The sequence below is a fragment of the Heterodontus francisci genome, chromosome 6 (genome assembly GCF_036365525.1).
Source record: "Heterodontus francisci isolate sHetFra1 chromosome 6, sHetFra1.hap1, whole genome shotgun sequence".
In the NCBI taxonomy this organism is placed as follows: domain Eukaryota; kingdom Metazoa; phylum Chordata; class Chondrichthyes; order Heterodontiformes; family Heterodontidae; genus Heterodontus; species Heterodontus francisci.
In genome coordinates this window covers 46,917,491-46,930,626 of record NC_090376.1, presented here as the reverse complement: position 1 = coordinate 46,930,626, position 13,136 = coordinate 46,917,491, and the positions used below count along the sequence as shown (strand labels likewise).

The 13,136-nt window shown below is 41.2% G+C and overlaps 1 protein-coding gene across 1 annotated transcript in view; it reads right to left on the bottom strand.

The window, feature by feature from the left end:
* Positions 1–13,136, bottom strand: part of atp8a2 (ATPase phospholipid transporting 8A2) — a 709,260-nt gene that overhangs the window by 107,012 nt on the left and 589,112 nt on the right. Inside the window, exons 28-29 of the mRNA XM_068032841.1 lie at positions 12,788–12,862; positions 11,897–12,019 (exon numbers count right to left, since the gene is read on the bottom strand). Of these exons, the coding sequence (XP_067888942.1) occupies positions 11,897–12,019; positions 12,788–12,862 (198 nt within the window). The remainder of the gene's footprint in view (positions 1–11,896; positions 12,020–12,787; positions 12,863–13,136) is intronic.

Below are 13,136 nucleotides of genomic sequence, written 5' to 3'. Positions count from 1 at the left end.
GAAACCTATTTCTCCCACACCAATCTTTGAGCCACACATTCAATTCTCTGATCTTATTTATCCTATATCAATTTGCTCATGCTTCAGATAGTAATCTAGAAATTACTACCTTTGTGGCTCTGCTTTTCAATTTAGCCCCTAGCTTCTCATACTCCTTTAAGCAGAAGCTCTTTCTTAGTTCCACCTATGTCATTGGTAGCCACATGAACCACGACAACTGGATCCTTCCCCTCCCACTGCAAGTTCCTCTCCAGCCGCGAGGAGATGTCCTTAACCCTGACACTGGGCATGCAACACAACCTTCGGGACTCATGCTCTCAGCTGCAGAGAACAGTATCAATCCCCCTAACTATACTGTCTCCTGCTACTACTAGATTCCTTTTTACTCCCCCAACTTGAATGGCCCTTTGTACTATGGTGCTGTGGTCAGTTTGCTCACCCTCCCCGCAGTCCCTGCTCTTGACAACACAGGCTGCAAGAACCTCGTACCTGTTGGACAAGTGCAAGGGCTGAGCTCCTCCAGTGCTACTTTCTGGATCCCCATACCTGCCTAACTTGTAGTCACACCCTCCTGTTCCTGACGATGGACCAATCTGAAGTACTTAACCTAAGAAGCATGACTGCCTCCTGGAACAAGGTGTCCAGGTAACTTTATCCTGATGAATTGCAGCAACTTAATGCATTTTTAAATACATACCTGCCAACCGCCAGCATTTCACACGGACATCAGTCTTTTAGGGCTTTTTGTTGGCATTTGTTGGCAAGATTCAACTTAGACCCTTCATTGCCACCTCTATCCAAGAGCTATTGTTAGTGCAAGTGATACTGACTGAATCATAATGTAGGTAGAATTCTTGGAACAACAGCCATTGCTGCCAATAGGGACCTGACCTGACTCACATTAGAAACAGCATTGAGGTAGAACATTGCTAAGAGGAAAAGAAAAGAGCAGAATGAACGACGAGAAAGGACAGGGAAAACAGACGACAATTAAGGTAAGGGAAGGACCAGAGTATGGAATGGTGCTTCTTGGTTAAGATGGAAGGAGGGCGCCAGGATTAACTGAAAGGGAGGAGTGAGGGAAAGTGTTCGTACTCACCAAAGAAGAGGAGAGAAGAGTACTCGCATGAACCGAGCAAGTTTGAAACATAAGAAATATAAAAAATAGGAGTAGGCCATTTGGCCCCTCGAACCTGTTTTGCCATTTAATAAGATCATGGCTGATCTGACTGTGGCCTTAACTCCACTTTCCTGCCTACTCCCCATAACCCTTGACTCCCTTGTAGATCAAGAATCTGTCTAACTCAGCCTTGAATATATTTAATGACCCAGTCAGCACTGCTCTCTGGGGAAGAGAATTCTAAAGATTAACGACCCCCTGAGAGAAGAAATTCCTCCTCATCTCTGTCTTAAAAGGGAGACCACATTTTGAAATTGTGCCCCCGAGTTCTAGATTCCCCCACTAGGGGAAACATCCTCTCAGCATCAATCCTGTAAAGCCCCCTCAGAATCTTATGTTTCGATATATCACTTCTCATTTTTCTAAACTCCATTGAGTATAGGCCCAACCTTTCCTCATAAGACAACCCCTTTATCCCAGGAATCAACCTAGTGAACCTTCCTTGAACTGAAGATGGAAAAGATTGTTATTTTAAACTGGGAGAATGAAAAGAGTGTGTCAGTTTAAATGAGGCTGGTGGAAGATTAGCTGCAGTTTGAAGGGCTGCTGGAAGAAGATTACCAGCTGTCCCAGATTAGGTTAGTGGAAAAGAGAACATCAGGTACAGTGTTTACATGAACTGGATCTAGAAAGGATGTACAATGAGTCTCTTTGAATTAGGGAGGGCAGTTAGATTTGAGAGAGTGACTGTTGAGATGACTTTTGGAGCCAGGAATGGCTTGATCAGCTTGTTGAAAAGCCAACTAGAACTTAAAAAAAAACTATAAAGTATAAACGTGCTTATAATGTAAAAATTCAAATTTTCCTGGGGAGCATGCCCATAACTCCCTTTTTTATTGCACCAGAACATGTGAAGGAATGTTGGGTGTACCCACAACTTAGGTTGCAAAGCCTATATAACTAATTGCTTTGCATGTCATAGGCTTATAATCAGGGTTGGTTCTTGAGTTGTCAACATTTTGGGAGCTGAGTCAGCTCTTTTGAAGCTATTGATCATCTTTTGCTAGGTTTCCAGGTTGGCATTTTACATTTATAAAAATGCTTTAAGATCAAAATGTTTAAAAATCTTGGGGCAACGATGACTTTATATCAGACATCATATAAATATGCAGTAAGATTTTCCACTGGCAAGTGCAGATTTTTCTGAGTTCTGCTATATTATTTTGTGTGTCAGTCTTCAAAGGCAATTAAAGAACCATATGAAATCATATGTATTCTAACCAAGAGAACAGTATAAAGGGAAGCACTGTAACTAATGGGGGTCTGGCCCATAAGTGAATACTGAAGTCAAAATGAAACTCCAGAAAATAATACCAAATTGCTTATGCTGCTCAGTCATCCAATCATAGCATGCTTCATCAGAAGTTCAAAGCCTTTTGTAGAAATTCTAAGTGCAAATCTCTTATGATTTTACAAGTCAACTTTTCTACAATCATTTGGTAAATTAGGAAGCTGCCTCAGGGCCATTTAAGTGGTGGTCAGTCTTTCTAAATTGACCTTTCTAGGTTGAATTATTTCAAAGACTGTGATGATATAATGGGCAGTAGATTAATTCTGATCAAACCATGGGCTATTATCAACCAAGGCACTTATTTCCACCATATGCTTGCAAAGAAGTCAACTTTTTTTTTTACATTAATTGCCCTGATCCCTCCCCAGCTATGATGCACTAAAACCAAAAGTAATGGGAGGGTGAGGATACAAATCCCTTTATCAGACGATTCTTTTAAATGATATATTTTCTGTCACTTGACAATATTAGATATACATTTTTGTTAGCTTTTCCTCCCCTAATGATGGATTAAGACAAAGTTAAGAGATGGAAAAGCAATGCAGTGGCACTGTGTTGGAACTCTAAAACATAATGCCAGAGAATGAAAGAGTGCAGCTTAACGGCCCAAGTTTGCTGCGACCCAATTTCAATCACGCACTGTGGGGAAATGCAAAGCAGTCTTTAGTGGTGTTCTTGCAGAGAGAAGAAGAAAATCTGTGGAATGAAAAAAACGGCATTGGTGGTAGCCACTCAGTCATGGGAGTCATGAGGCCTAGGTAAGGGGTAGGGAATAGAAAATGAACACAGAAAAGGCAGGAAAAGAGAAAGTGGTGTATCCCTCATTGGAGGTTAAACTGCCTTCGATCAGAAGGTGTTTAGCCTGTTTAAAAAAAACTTTCTAAAAGAAACAAGATGACTCTCGCACTTACAGGATGAGGGCCCAACAAATAAAACTTAAATATAAAAACTCATTTAATTGAAACAAACTTGTGGACAACTCCCAGAATAGCTAGCAGAATTACATTTAAATAACACTGAATAGTTGCAAGCACAAAGTCTTCTCAATGGCACATTTAAGAGAATAGTACTAAGTTCACAATAATTAACGCAGAGAACCATGGTTCCCACAATAAACCCTATTAGGACCTAAGAAGCAAAGTTGCTCATAGGTTATCTGGATCATTGATCAGCCATGTCACAAAGCTTTTTATCCGCCACACATTCTCCATGTGCAAAGAAGAATGCCAGGTCACCTCGAGTCATTTAGCATGAAAATTAACACCCTTTATTGTTTCCGCAATATCATGATTACATACTCCTCTAAATTAGTCAAGCATAACTTGCTTAGTTGCAATTTCTTTGTCTTTGCTTTGTTCTTAGGACTAGAACATTAAATATAAAGATAAATCTCAGCTCTTTTTAAAAAAGCCACATGAATATTTATATTCATACTTTACTAGCATAATCTATTTTAAAGAACTGAAAGTGTATACATCACATACATATAAGCCGGTTGGAAAGTGCACCAACAGCCAAAATTGTTTTCTTTATTCAAACTTAATATATAGTCACTTCTTCCCCCTTTCTTTTTGTGCTTCTGAAGGCAGTTGGCTCAGAGCTTCTTTTTAAAAATTTTCTAGCCCTGCAGCATGCTATAATTGTAATTTGTTGGCTTTCCTTGTGGAGACTGCATTGAGCAATATGCATCTTTCAGAACATCTGCTATACAGGTCCAATCAAAACATCACAAATGATTTACATTACCTTTTCATTTTCCTCAACTGTCTGGAATCTTTCTATACAACAGGGTAGAGATGATGAACTCACCGGAGTGATGGACTGAACGAAAATCTCTCCACTTTGTGTGGTGGTTACTGCTACTGTAATGTGGAATACCACCATTCTAACCTGTTGAAAATGTACTTTTCTTTGTTACCTAAGGCGAGACTGCACAGGATAGTGCAGGAAAATGGTGTTGAGGTAGATCAGCCATGATCTAATTGAATGGCCTACTCCAGCTCCTATTTCCTATGATCCTTTTTTTCCAAGTGTGTGTGTCTACTTATAATGTGACGATATGAAGCAGTCAGTAGGATTACTACTTGCATGTCATTGCAGATTATCTCAATTCTGAATAACCAAACTATGTAACAATTTCATTCCAACAAAATAAACAATAACTGTCATTGACTGCTGTAAATGTTAACTGGCCAAATCTCAGTGGATACAGATTTCAATGTAAATAAAATGTTGAAATCAGAAAAGAATTTTATTGACTATATTCTTGGACTAGCTAGGTAATGTAACAAGGTAATGAATAAGACGTCTCTTTCTGGCTATTATATATATTCATGCCAAGCTTCTATCAATTTGGAATCTACATTTAACATTTATAAAGGCTCATATTGTGATAATATTTGGACAGGGCAGTCCTCCTTCCTGCACCATTCAAACCGGGTGAACCAAAGAGCAGAATTGTCCATGTTTGTGGATGTCTGCTGCTAGACAGACCTGCCTAAGGAGAACAACATAGAGATAGGGGCAGGGATTGTGCTATAATTTAAAAACAGTGGTAAAAAAAAAATCAATTGGCAGTTTGAAATTAATACAGATTAGAGGATTCCCAGCTGGTAAAAGATTACACAAATAAATAAGACATCAGACTATGTATTGAGGCTGTGTGGATCTAGTTTAGTACTTTGACCCTAATTAGACATGCCACTGAAAGACATTAATAGCTGTAACTGTGCACAAGCCTGAGGATATTACAAAAAATGGCTGTGAAGTGGTGATTCATCATATTAGTGAATAATTGGACAATGAATGTATTATAAGGTTAGTGGATTTATTGAAGGACTATGGGAACATAGGCTGTGACCTCTGTAGTGGATTAACTTGATCAAATTTTGTAGTACTGAGGAACTATTAACAAGCTGGTCAGGTTCCACTATAAGCATATCATTTAGGTTGAATTGTGATGGCAGTGTGAGAGTATGTGAATACAAAGTTAGCAAGCCCCAATCAGGAGAGAAGAGATTAGAATAATTGCTTTCTCCACCATTGTTCCCTATCCTGCACCTCCTCCCCACTTCCCCAGGAACGGTACACACGTAGAATAGATTGCTGCCAGAGATAATGAATGCCATGTCAATTAAATCTTAGGGAGCTCAAAGGATATCTGTTTATGCAAGGCACTGAAGATTATATGGTTAAGTAAAATAGATGATGAAATAGTCCATGGAAAATAAAGGCTCTAGTTCTATTAGGTCTATGGGCATGTTAATCGTGAAATGTACCTGGTCAGGAATGAACATTGTATTTTTAGATTGATATCCTGTGTTTAATTGATTGCTTTTGCAGATATGGCAAAGGGTCAGGATAGGAGAGAGAAGTTGAGGCAAAACTTTACGATTTTCCCTGCTTTCACAGGCTTAATGAATTATACTATTGCATTAACCCCAAGTTATTTTACTGATTAAAACCCAAACTTTAACAATAAATATTTTGTTTTAATTTTGCTTGGTGCTTATTTTACCCTTTTTCACCAATGCAGAGAAAAAATAAAAGCTGTAAAATCAGAAGGCATAAAAACATACAGTATAGAATTGTTTCAAATTTTGGGTCTGCCCTATATACTCGTTTGGGATCAGTATTATCAGTCTCTTCCATAAGAGACTTTGCCCCATTATACCTATTGGATACTGTGATTCCATATGTGCCCTTGTGTGTTTCAACTACCTTCTTTGAAGGTGAGCTGATAAATACACTGGTGAGACTAGACCAAATATAAATCAATAAAAAAGTTGACTTAGTTGAGACGTAAAATAAGGAATGAAGAGAATACATTAGAGTTGTGATATCACTTTAGCAATTTAAATATTCCAACCAACTGCTCCTGTGAAGTGCCTTGAGAGGTTTTATTACGCTCAAGTCGCTATATAAATATAAGTTGCTCTTGTTGTTTGTATGGCTTGAGGAAGTTGCAGAGGCAGGGAGGGGCAAGGCCATAGAGGGGTTTGGAAACAAGGACGAGAATTTTAAAATTACTTCCTGTGATACTGTGTGGACTACTTACACTGTAAAACAGATATCACAACAGTTAGGCAGAGAATTTTGATCTATTTCATAATGTTCCTTGTAAATTAGAGAACAACACTGCATGCCACATGTTTTAGCAGGTTACATACACTTAATGAATTAGGAAAATCTTTAAAGCTATTCAGTTCTAACCTCCAAAAGGGTACGCTCTCCCCTTGTGACTGTTGCCCCTCCTAACCTCTGCCGACTAACCTTTGTGTTACAACCAGATAAGAAGCCACAGACTTTACCCCAGGTGCTCCCCCAGCTCTCCATGTCAGAGGGTTGGCCAGGTAGGCTGCCAAACCCCTCTGTTTCATCAACTCCCTAAACTCTTTTAAGACCCTACAACTAAATATTGGGAAGACTGAAGCAACCGTCTTCGGTCTCCGCCACAAACTCCGTTCCCAAGCCACTGTCCCTATTCCTCTTTCTGCCATCTGTTTGAGGCTGAACCAGACTGTTCACAACCTAGGTATCATATTGATCCCAACATGAACTTCTGACCACATATCTGTGACATCACTAAGACTGCCTATTTCCGCCTCCGTAGCATCACCCGACTTGACCCCTGCCTCAGCTCATCTGCTGCTGAAAACATCCATGCCTTTGGTACTTTTAGACTTGACAATTCCAATGATCTCCTGGCTGGCTTTCCATCTCCCAGCCTTCATAAACTTAAGGCCATCTAAAACTCTGCTGCCAGTATCCTGCCTCGCACCAAGTCCAATTCACCCATCAGCCCTGTGCGCACTGAGCTACATTGGCTCTCAGTTAAACAACACCTCAATTTTAAAATTCTTATTCTTGTTTCCAAAGCTCTCTAAGTCCTTGCCCCTCCCTGTCTCTGTAACTTCCTCAAGCCCTACAACCCACAAGAACAACTTATATTTAATATAGCGCCCTTAACAGAATAAAACTTCCCAAGGCACTTCACAAGAGCATTATAAAACAAAATATCCACAGCGAGCCACATAAGGAGGTATTAGGCCAGATGACCAAAAAACCAACCTCTTTGATCAAGCTTAAGGAGCGCCTTAAAGGTGGAAAGTGAGATGGAGAGTTGGTGGGAGGGTATTCCAGAGCTTAGGGCCAAGGCAACTGAAGACGCAGCTATCAATAGTGGAGCGATTAAAATGGGGAAGCACAAGAGGCCAGTATTAGAGCAGTGCAGATATCTCAGAAGGTTGTAGGGCTGGAGGAGATTACAGAGATAGGGAGGGGCTACACCATGGAGGGATTTGAAAACAAAGATGAAAACTTTAAAATCAAGACGTTGCTTGACCGGGAGCTAATGTAGGTCAGCGAGCACAGCGGTGATAGGGAACAGGACTTGGTGCGAGTTAAGATACAGATAGCAGAATTTTGGATGACCTCAAGTTTACGGAGTGTAGAATGTGGGAGATCACCCAGCACTGGAACAGTCAAGTCTCGAGGCAACGAATGAGGGTTTCAGCAGCAGATTAGCTAAGATGGGGTGAAGTAGAGTGATGTTAATCCGGACAAATGTGAGGTAATGCATTTTGGAAGGTCTAATACAGGTGGGAAGTATACAGTAAATGACAGAACTCTTAGGAGTATTGACAGGCAGAGAGATCTGGGCGTACAGGTCCACAGATCACTAAAAGTGGCAACGCAGGTGGATAAGGTAGTCAAGAAGGCATACGGCATGCTTGCCTTCATCGGTCGGGGCACTGAGTATAAAAATTGGCAAGTCATGCTGCAGCTGTACAGAACTTTAGTTAGGCCACACTTGGAATATTGCGTACAATTCTGGTCGCCACACTACCAGAAGGATGTGGAGGCTTTGGAGAGGGGTACAGAAGAGGTTTACCAGGATGTTGGGTATTAGCTATGAGGAGAGGTTGGATAAACTCCGATTGTTTTCACTGGAACGATGGAGGTAGAGGGGCAACCTGTTAGAGGTTTACAAAGTTATGAGTGGCATGGACATAATGGATAGTCAGAAGCTTTTTCCCAGGGTGGAAGAGTCAATTACTAGGGGACATAGGTTTAAGGTGCGAGGGGCAAAGTTTAGAGGGGATGTGCGAGGCAAGCTTTTTACACAGAGGGTGGTGAGTGCCTGGAACTTGCTGCCAGGGGAGGTGGTGGAAGCAGGTACGATAGCGACGTTTAAGAGGCAACTTGACAAATACATGAATAGGATGGGAATAGAGGGATACGGACCCCTGAAGTGCAGAAGGTGTTATTTTAGACAGGCATCATGATCGGTGCAGGCCTGGAGGGCCGAATGGCCTGTTCCTGTGCTGTACTGTTCTTTGTTCATGAATATGAGGTCAGAAGCTCATCTTGGGGTCAAATGTGACAGAGTTTGCTGACAGACTGGATTAATCTTAGAATGTTGCCAGGGAGAGGGATGGAGTCGGTAGCTAGCGAATGGAGTTTGGACGGGGACCGAAAGCAATGGCTTCAGTCTTGCCAATATTTATTTGGAAGAATTTTTTGTTCATCCAATACTGGAAGTTGGATAAGCAGTCAGATAATTTAGCAACAGTGAAGGAGTCGAAAGAGGTGGCGGTGAGGCTGAGCTGGTTGTTGTCAGCTTACATGTGAAAAATAACACTGTGTTTTTGGATGATGTTGCCAAGGGCAGCATGTGGATGAGAAATAGGAGGGGCCTTAGGAGAGATCCTTGGGGAACATCAGAGGTAATGGTGCAGGAGCTGGAAGAGAAGCCATTGCAAGTGATTTTCGGGTTATGATTAGATAGGCAAGAATGGAACCAGGTGAGAGCAGTCACACGCAGCCGGATGACAGTGGAGAGGCGTTGCAGGCTGATGGTGTGGTCAACTGTGTCAAAGGCTGCAGACAAGTCGAGAAGGACGAACAGGGAAAGTTTATCTTTGTTACAGTCACAGTGGATCAGTGGATGTCATTTGTGACTTCAATAAGAGCTGTTTTACTACAGTGGCAGGAGGGAAAACCTGATTGGAGGGATTCAAACATGGAGTCCCAGAAAAGATGGGAAGGGATTTGGGAGGTGACAACACGTTCAAGGACTTTGGAGAGGAAAGATGGGTTGGAGATGGGACAGTAGTATGCAAGGACTGTGGGGTCAAGGGTTGTTTTTTTTTTGAGGAGAGGGGTGATGATGGCAGATTTAAAGAAGAGAGGGACAACACCTGAAGATAGAGAACCGTTTACAATATCAGCAAACATGGGGATCAGGAAAGGAAGCTGGGTGGTCAGTAGTTTAGTGGAAATAGAATTGAGGGAGCAGGAGGTGGTCTCATCAACAAGAGGAGCTCAGAGAGGGCATGAGGGGAGATAAGAGAGAAACTAGAGAAAGATATGAGTTCAGGGCTAGGGCAGGGTGAACAGTATAGGAAGTTGGCCAGATAGTGTAGTGGAAGGGATGGAAGGGTGGCAGAGACAGCTGATCAGATAGTCTCAATCTTAGTGACAAAGCGGTGCATGAGCTCCTCACACTTACTGTTTAAGGTCAGGGTGGAGGGGACAGGGAAGAGGGGTTTAAGAGGAAGGTCTGCAGTAGAGAAAAGAAGCTAGGGCTTATCTTTGTATTCCAGGATGATCCTGAAATAGTATGAGCAGTTTTAGCAGATGAGAGCAAGACCTGATCGTGTTTTAGTATTCCAGCCAGATTTGGCAGTGGATGGCTAAACCTGTTGTCCTTTCAAGTCTGCGTCCCTTGGACTCAAGGGAGCAGAGATGAGAGCAGTACCAGGGGAATGGCCAGGGTGAGAGAGAGTAATGCTTTTATTGGGGACAAGGCATTAAAGGTGGAGGTGAGGGTCGGTTGAGTAAATCAGTAATTGCAGATGTATTGTGGCGAAAGGAGGGCCAAACGCTAGACAAGTTGGGATTTTGAAAGTGCAGCTGTAATTGAACTGGGGGACATTTTTTTCTTGCAGGGACAGATACAGGAGGAGGTAGGGTTGGAGCGTGAAAGGGAGATTCGAGTAGTGAGCGATACAAGGAAGTGATCAGGGATGGCCTTATCTGTAATTGACTAGCAAGACCATGTGAGATGGCCAGGACAAGGGCGTGGCTGTGAATATGGGTTAGGGAGTTTATATGGAGACAGATTTAGGGAACTCAGTGGAGAACAAACATAATGAGTTGAGATCTGCACTCCTCCAATTCTTGCCTTTTGCTCATCCCCAATTTTAATCACTCCACCATTGTCAGCCTTGCCTTCAGCTGCCAAGACCCTAAACTCTGGAATTCCCTCCTTAAACCCCTCCACCGCGCTATCTCTTTCCTTATTTAAGATGCCCCTTAAAACCTACCTCTATGATCAAGCTTTTGGCCATCTGCCCTAATATCCCCATATGTGGTTCGGTGTCAAATTTTGCTTGATAATGCTCCAGTGAAGCACCTTGGGACATTTTACTACACTATATAAATACAAGTAGTTAGTCATAGAGAGATACAGCACTGAAACAGGCCCTTCGGCCCAGAGTCCGCGCCGACCGTCAACCACCCATTTATACTAATCCTGCATTAATCCCATTTTCCCCACATCCCCAACTTCCCTAAATTCTCCTACCACCTACCTACACTAGGGGCAATTTTTACAATGGCCAATTTGCCTATCAACCCGCAAGTCTTTGGCATGTGGGAGGAAACCGGAGCACCCGGAGGAAACCCACGTGGTCACAGGGAGAACACAGGCAGTACCCAGAACCGAACCCGGGTCGCTGGAGCTGTGGTGCTAACCACTGCACTGTCCTTCTTGCTCTTGTTTTAAAACCCACATCTTTGACTAAGCTTTTGGCCACCTATATGAATATATTCTTTGCTTCAGCATTCTTTATTTCTAATGGCTCTGTTAAGCGCTATATAAATGCAAGTTATTGTTGAAGGGTTAGAGGTCAAGCCTCGACCTTACAGCCTCACTAAGAAATAAAGAAGCACAAGGTCTATGGCAAGATGTGGTATTGGATCCGCTCCTAACAAGAGGAAGCTGTCTCCTTAAATACAGTTCTGACTAGATTCAATGAGAATGCTAGCCAGAAAAGTTGAATTTAACAACATTTTGAGCTTTGCTATTTTCTAGGTTACAAGGAGTTTTGCAAAAGAAGTTGTAATTCTCTGCAATTTTTATTTTGATTGATCAGATATAAAAAATAAATCAGTTTGGTGATTTATATTTGACTATATCTCACTAAGATACCAATCAATCAGCCTTTTAAAGATAAAATAAATGCATATAGTGGCACATTTGAGTTTACGGTATCCAGTTCACATAATGAAGTGTTCTGAACCTGAAAGAATATCTAACTCCAACCCAAAATTTGTAACACAGGTTAAATATAATTTTTTAGTCTCAGCATCATACTGGATTTGTCCTTTACTTAGTACTGGGGAGTTGTAATATTTACCTTTGTGTTGAAGCAATCTGCATTTTGGGTAATCTTATAAAGCTGTGGGAATCGCAGCATGTTCTCTTGACTACATGTCCTTTCGAAAATGCCCAATGAAAAGGGAGGTAAGGCTGTGAAAATCTGGAGTGGGAATTGAAAAAGACTTTTGTGATTAACTGAACATATTAGTGATGGTTTCAAGTACTTTCTAATTATTAAATCACGAATTCTGTACTAAAAGCTATTAAAATCTAGGACTTTTAGGATAAAGTATGCATTTGACTCTTACAGAATGCAATGATATATGATACATATTTCATAAATAACAAGGTGAAAAACAGCTTTTATTTACATAGTACTTTTAATGTAAAACAGGTCCCGAGGTGCTTCACAAATAGATCAGTAAGGAAAAGGAATACCAAAGAAAAGGGCAATTAGGAGAGTCAACTGAAAGTATGGTTGAAAATGTGTTTTGACAAAATTTTTAGAAAGTGGAGAGGAAGACATATATAGGAACAGAAATTCAGAGGAAATAGCATAAATCAACGGGTGTAACAGTTTGGCTCAGATGGTAGCATTCTCACCTCTGACTGCAGGTATAGGGTTGGGTGGCATGGCTTCAGCTCATCAGCAGAACCAACACACAAGTGCAATAATGAGGGAGTGCTGCACTGTTGCTCGTGCCACCTTTTAGGATAAAATGTTAAACCGAGGTCTTGTGTGCTTAATTTGATGGTTCAGGTGGATGTCAGCCCTGAGGCATGCTACAATTGTTTACACATAAGCTTAAGTATTGGTGCACAAGAGGGATGGGCCTATTAATAGAAGTTGCTTTTTACTGCAAGCAAGAGTAAAGAAACATTGGTAGACACTGGCTTGCACTGTAACATAGTGTTCAGATGTACTTACCACATTATAGAGGCCAATACACCACCGCTCAAAAAGAATCTGCCCCGAAAATCCATTGACAAATGCAAACCAAAGCTGTAACAGAGAAAGAAAATCAACAGTCCATTTGTGAATGAACAATAAATACTCCAACATCAGTAAGATAACAGGTGCTTAGAAAACAGGAGGTTATTTTCTAATAAAACAGGGCATTTTTTTCAGTAAAACCTTTCTCCCTGTCATAAGATAACACAATTTGGACTCAGCTATAATTTTGCAAAACATACCCTCTTAGTTCTCTCTTTTTCAAAAAAAAGGTCACAAACTTCAAAAGGAATACAACTGCGTGTCACATGAAATGGTATTCAGC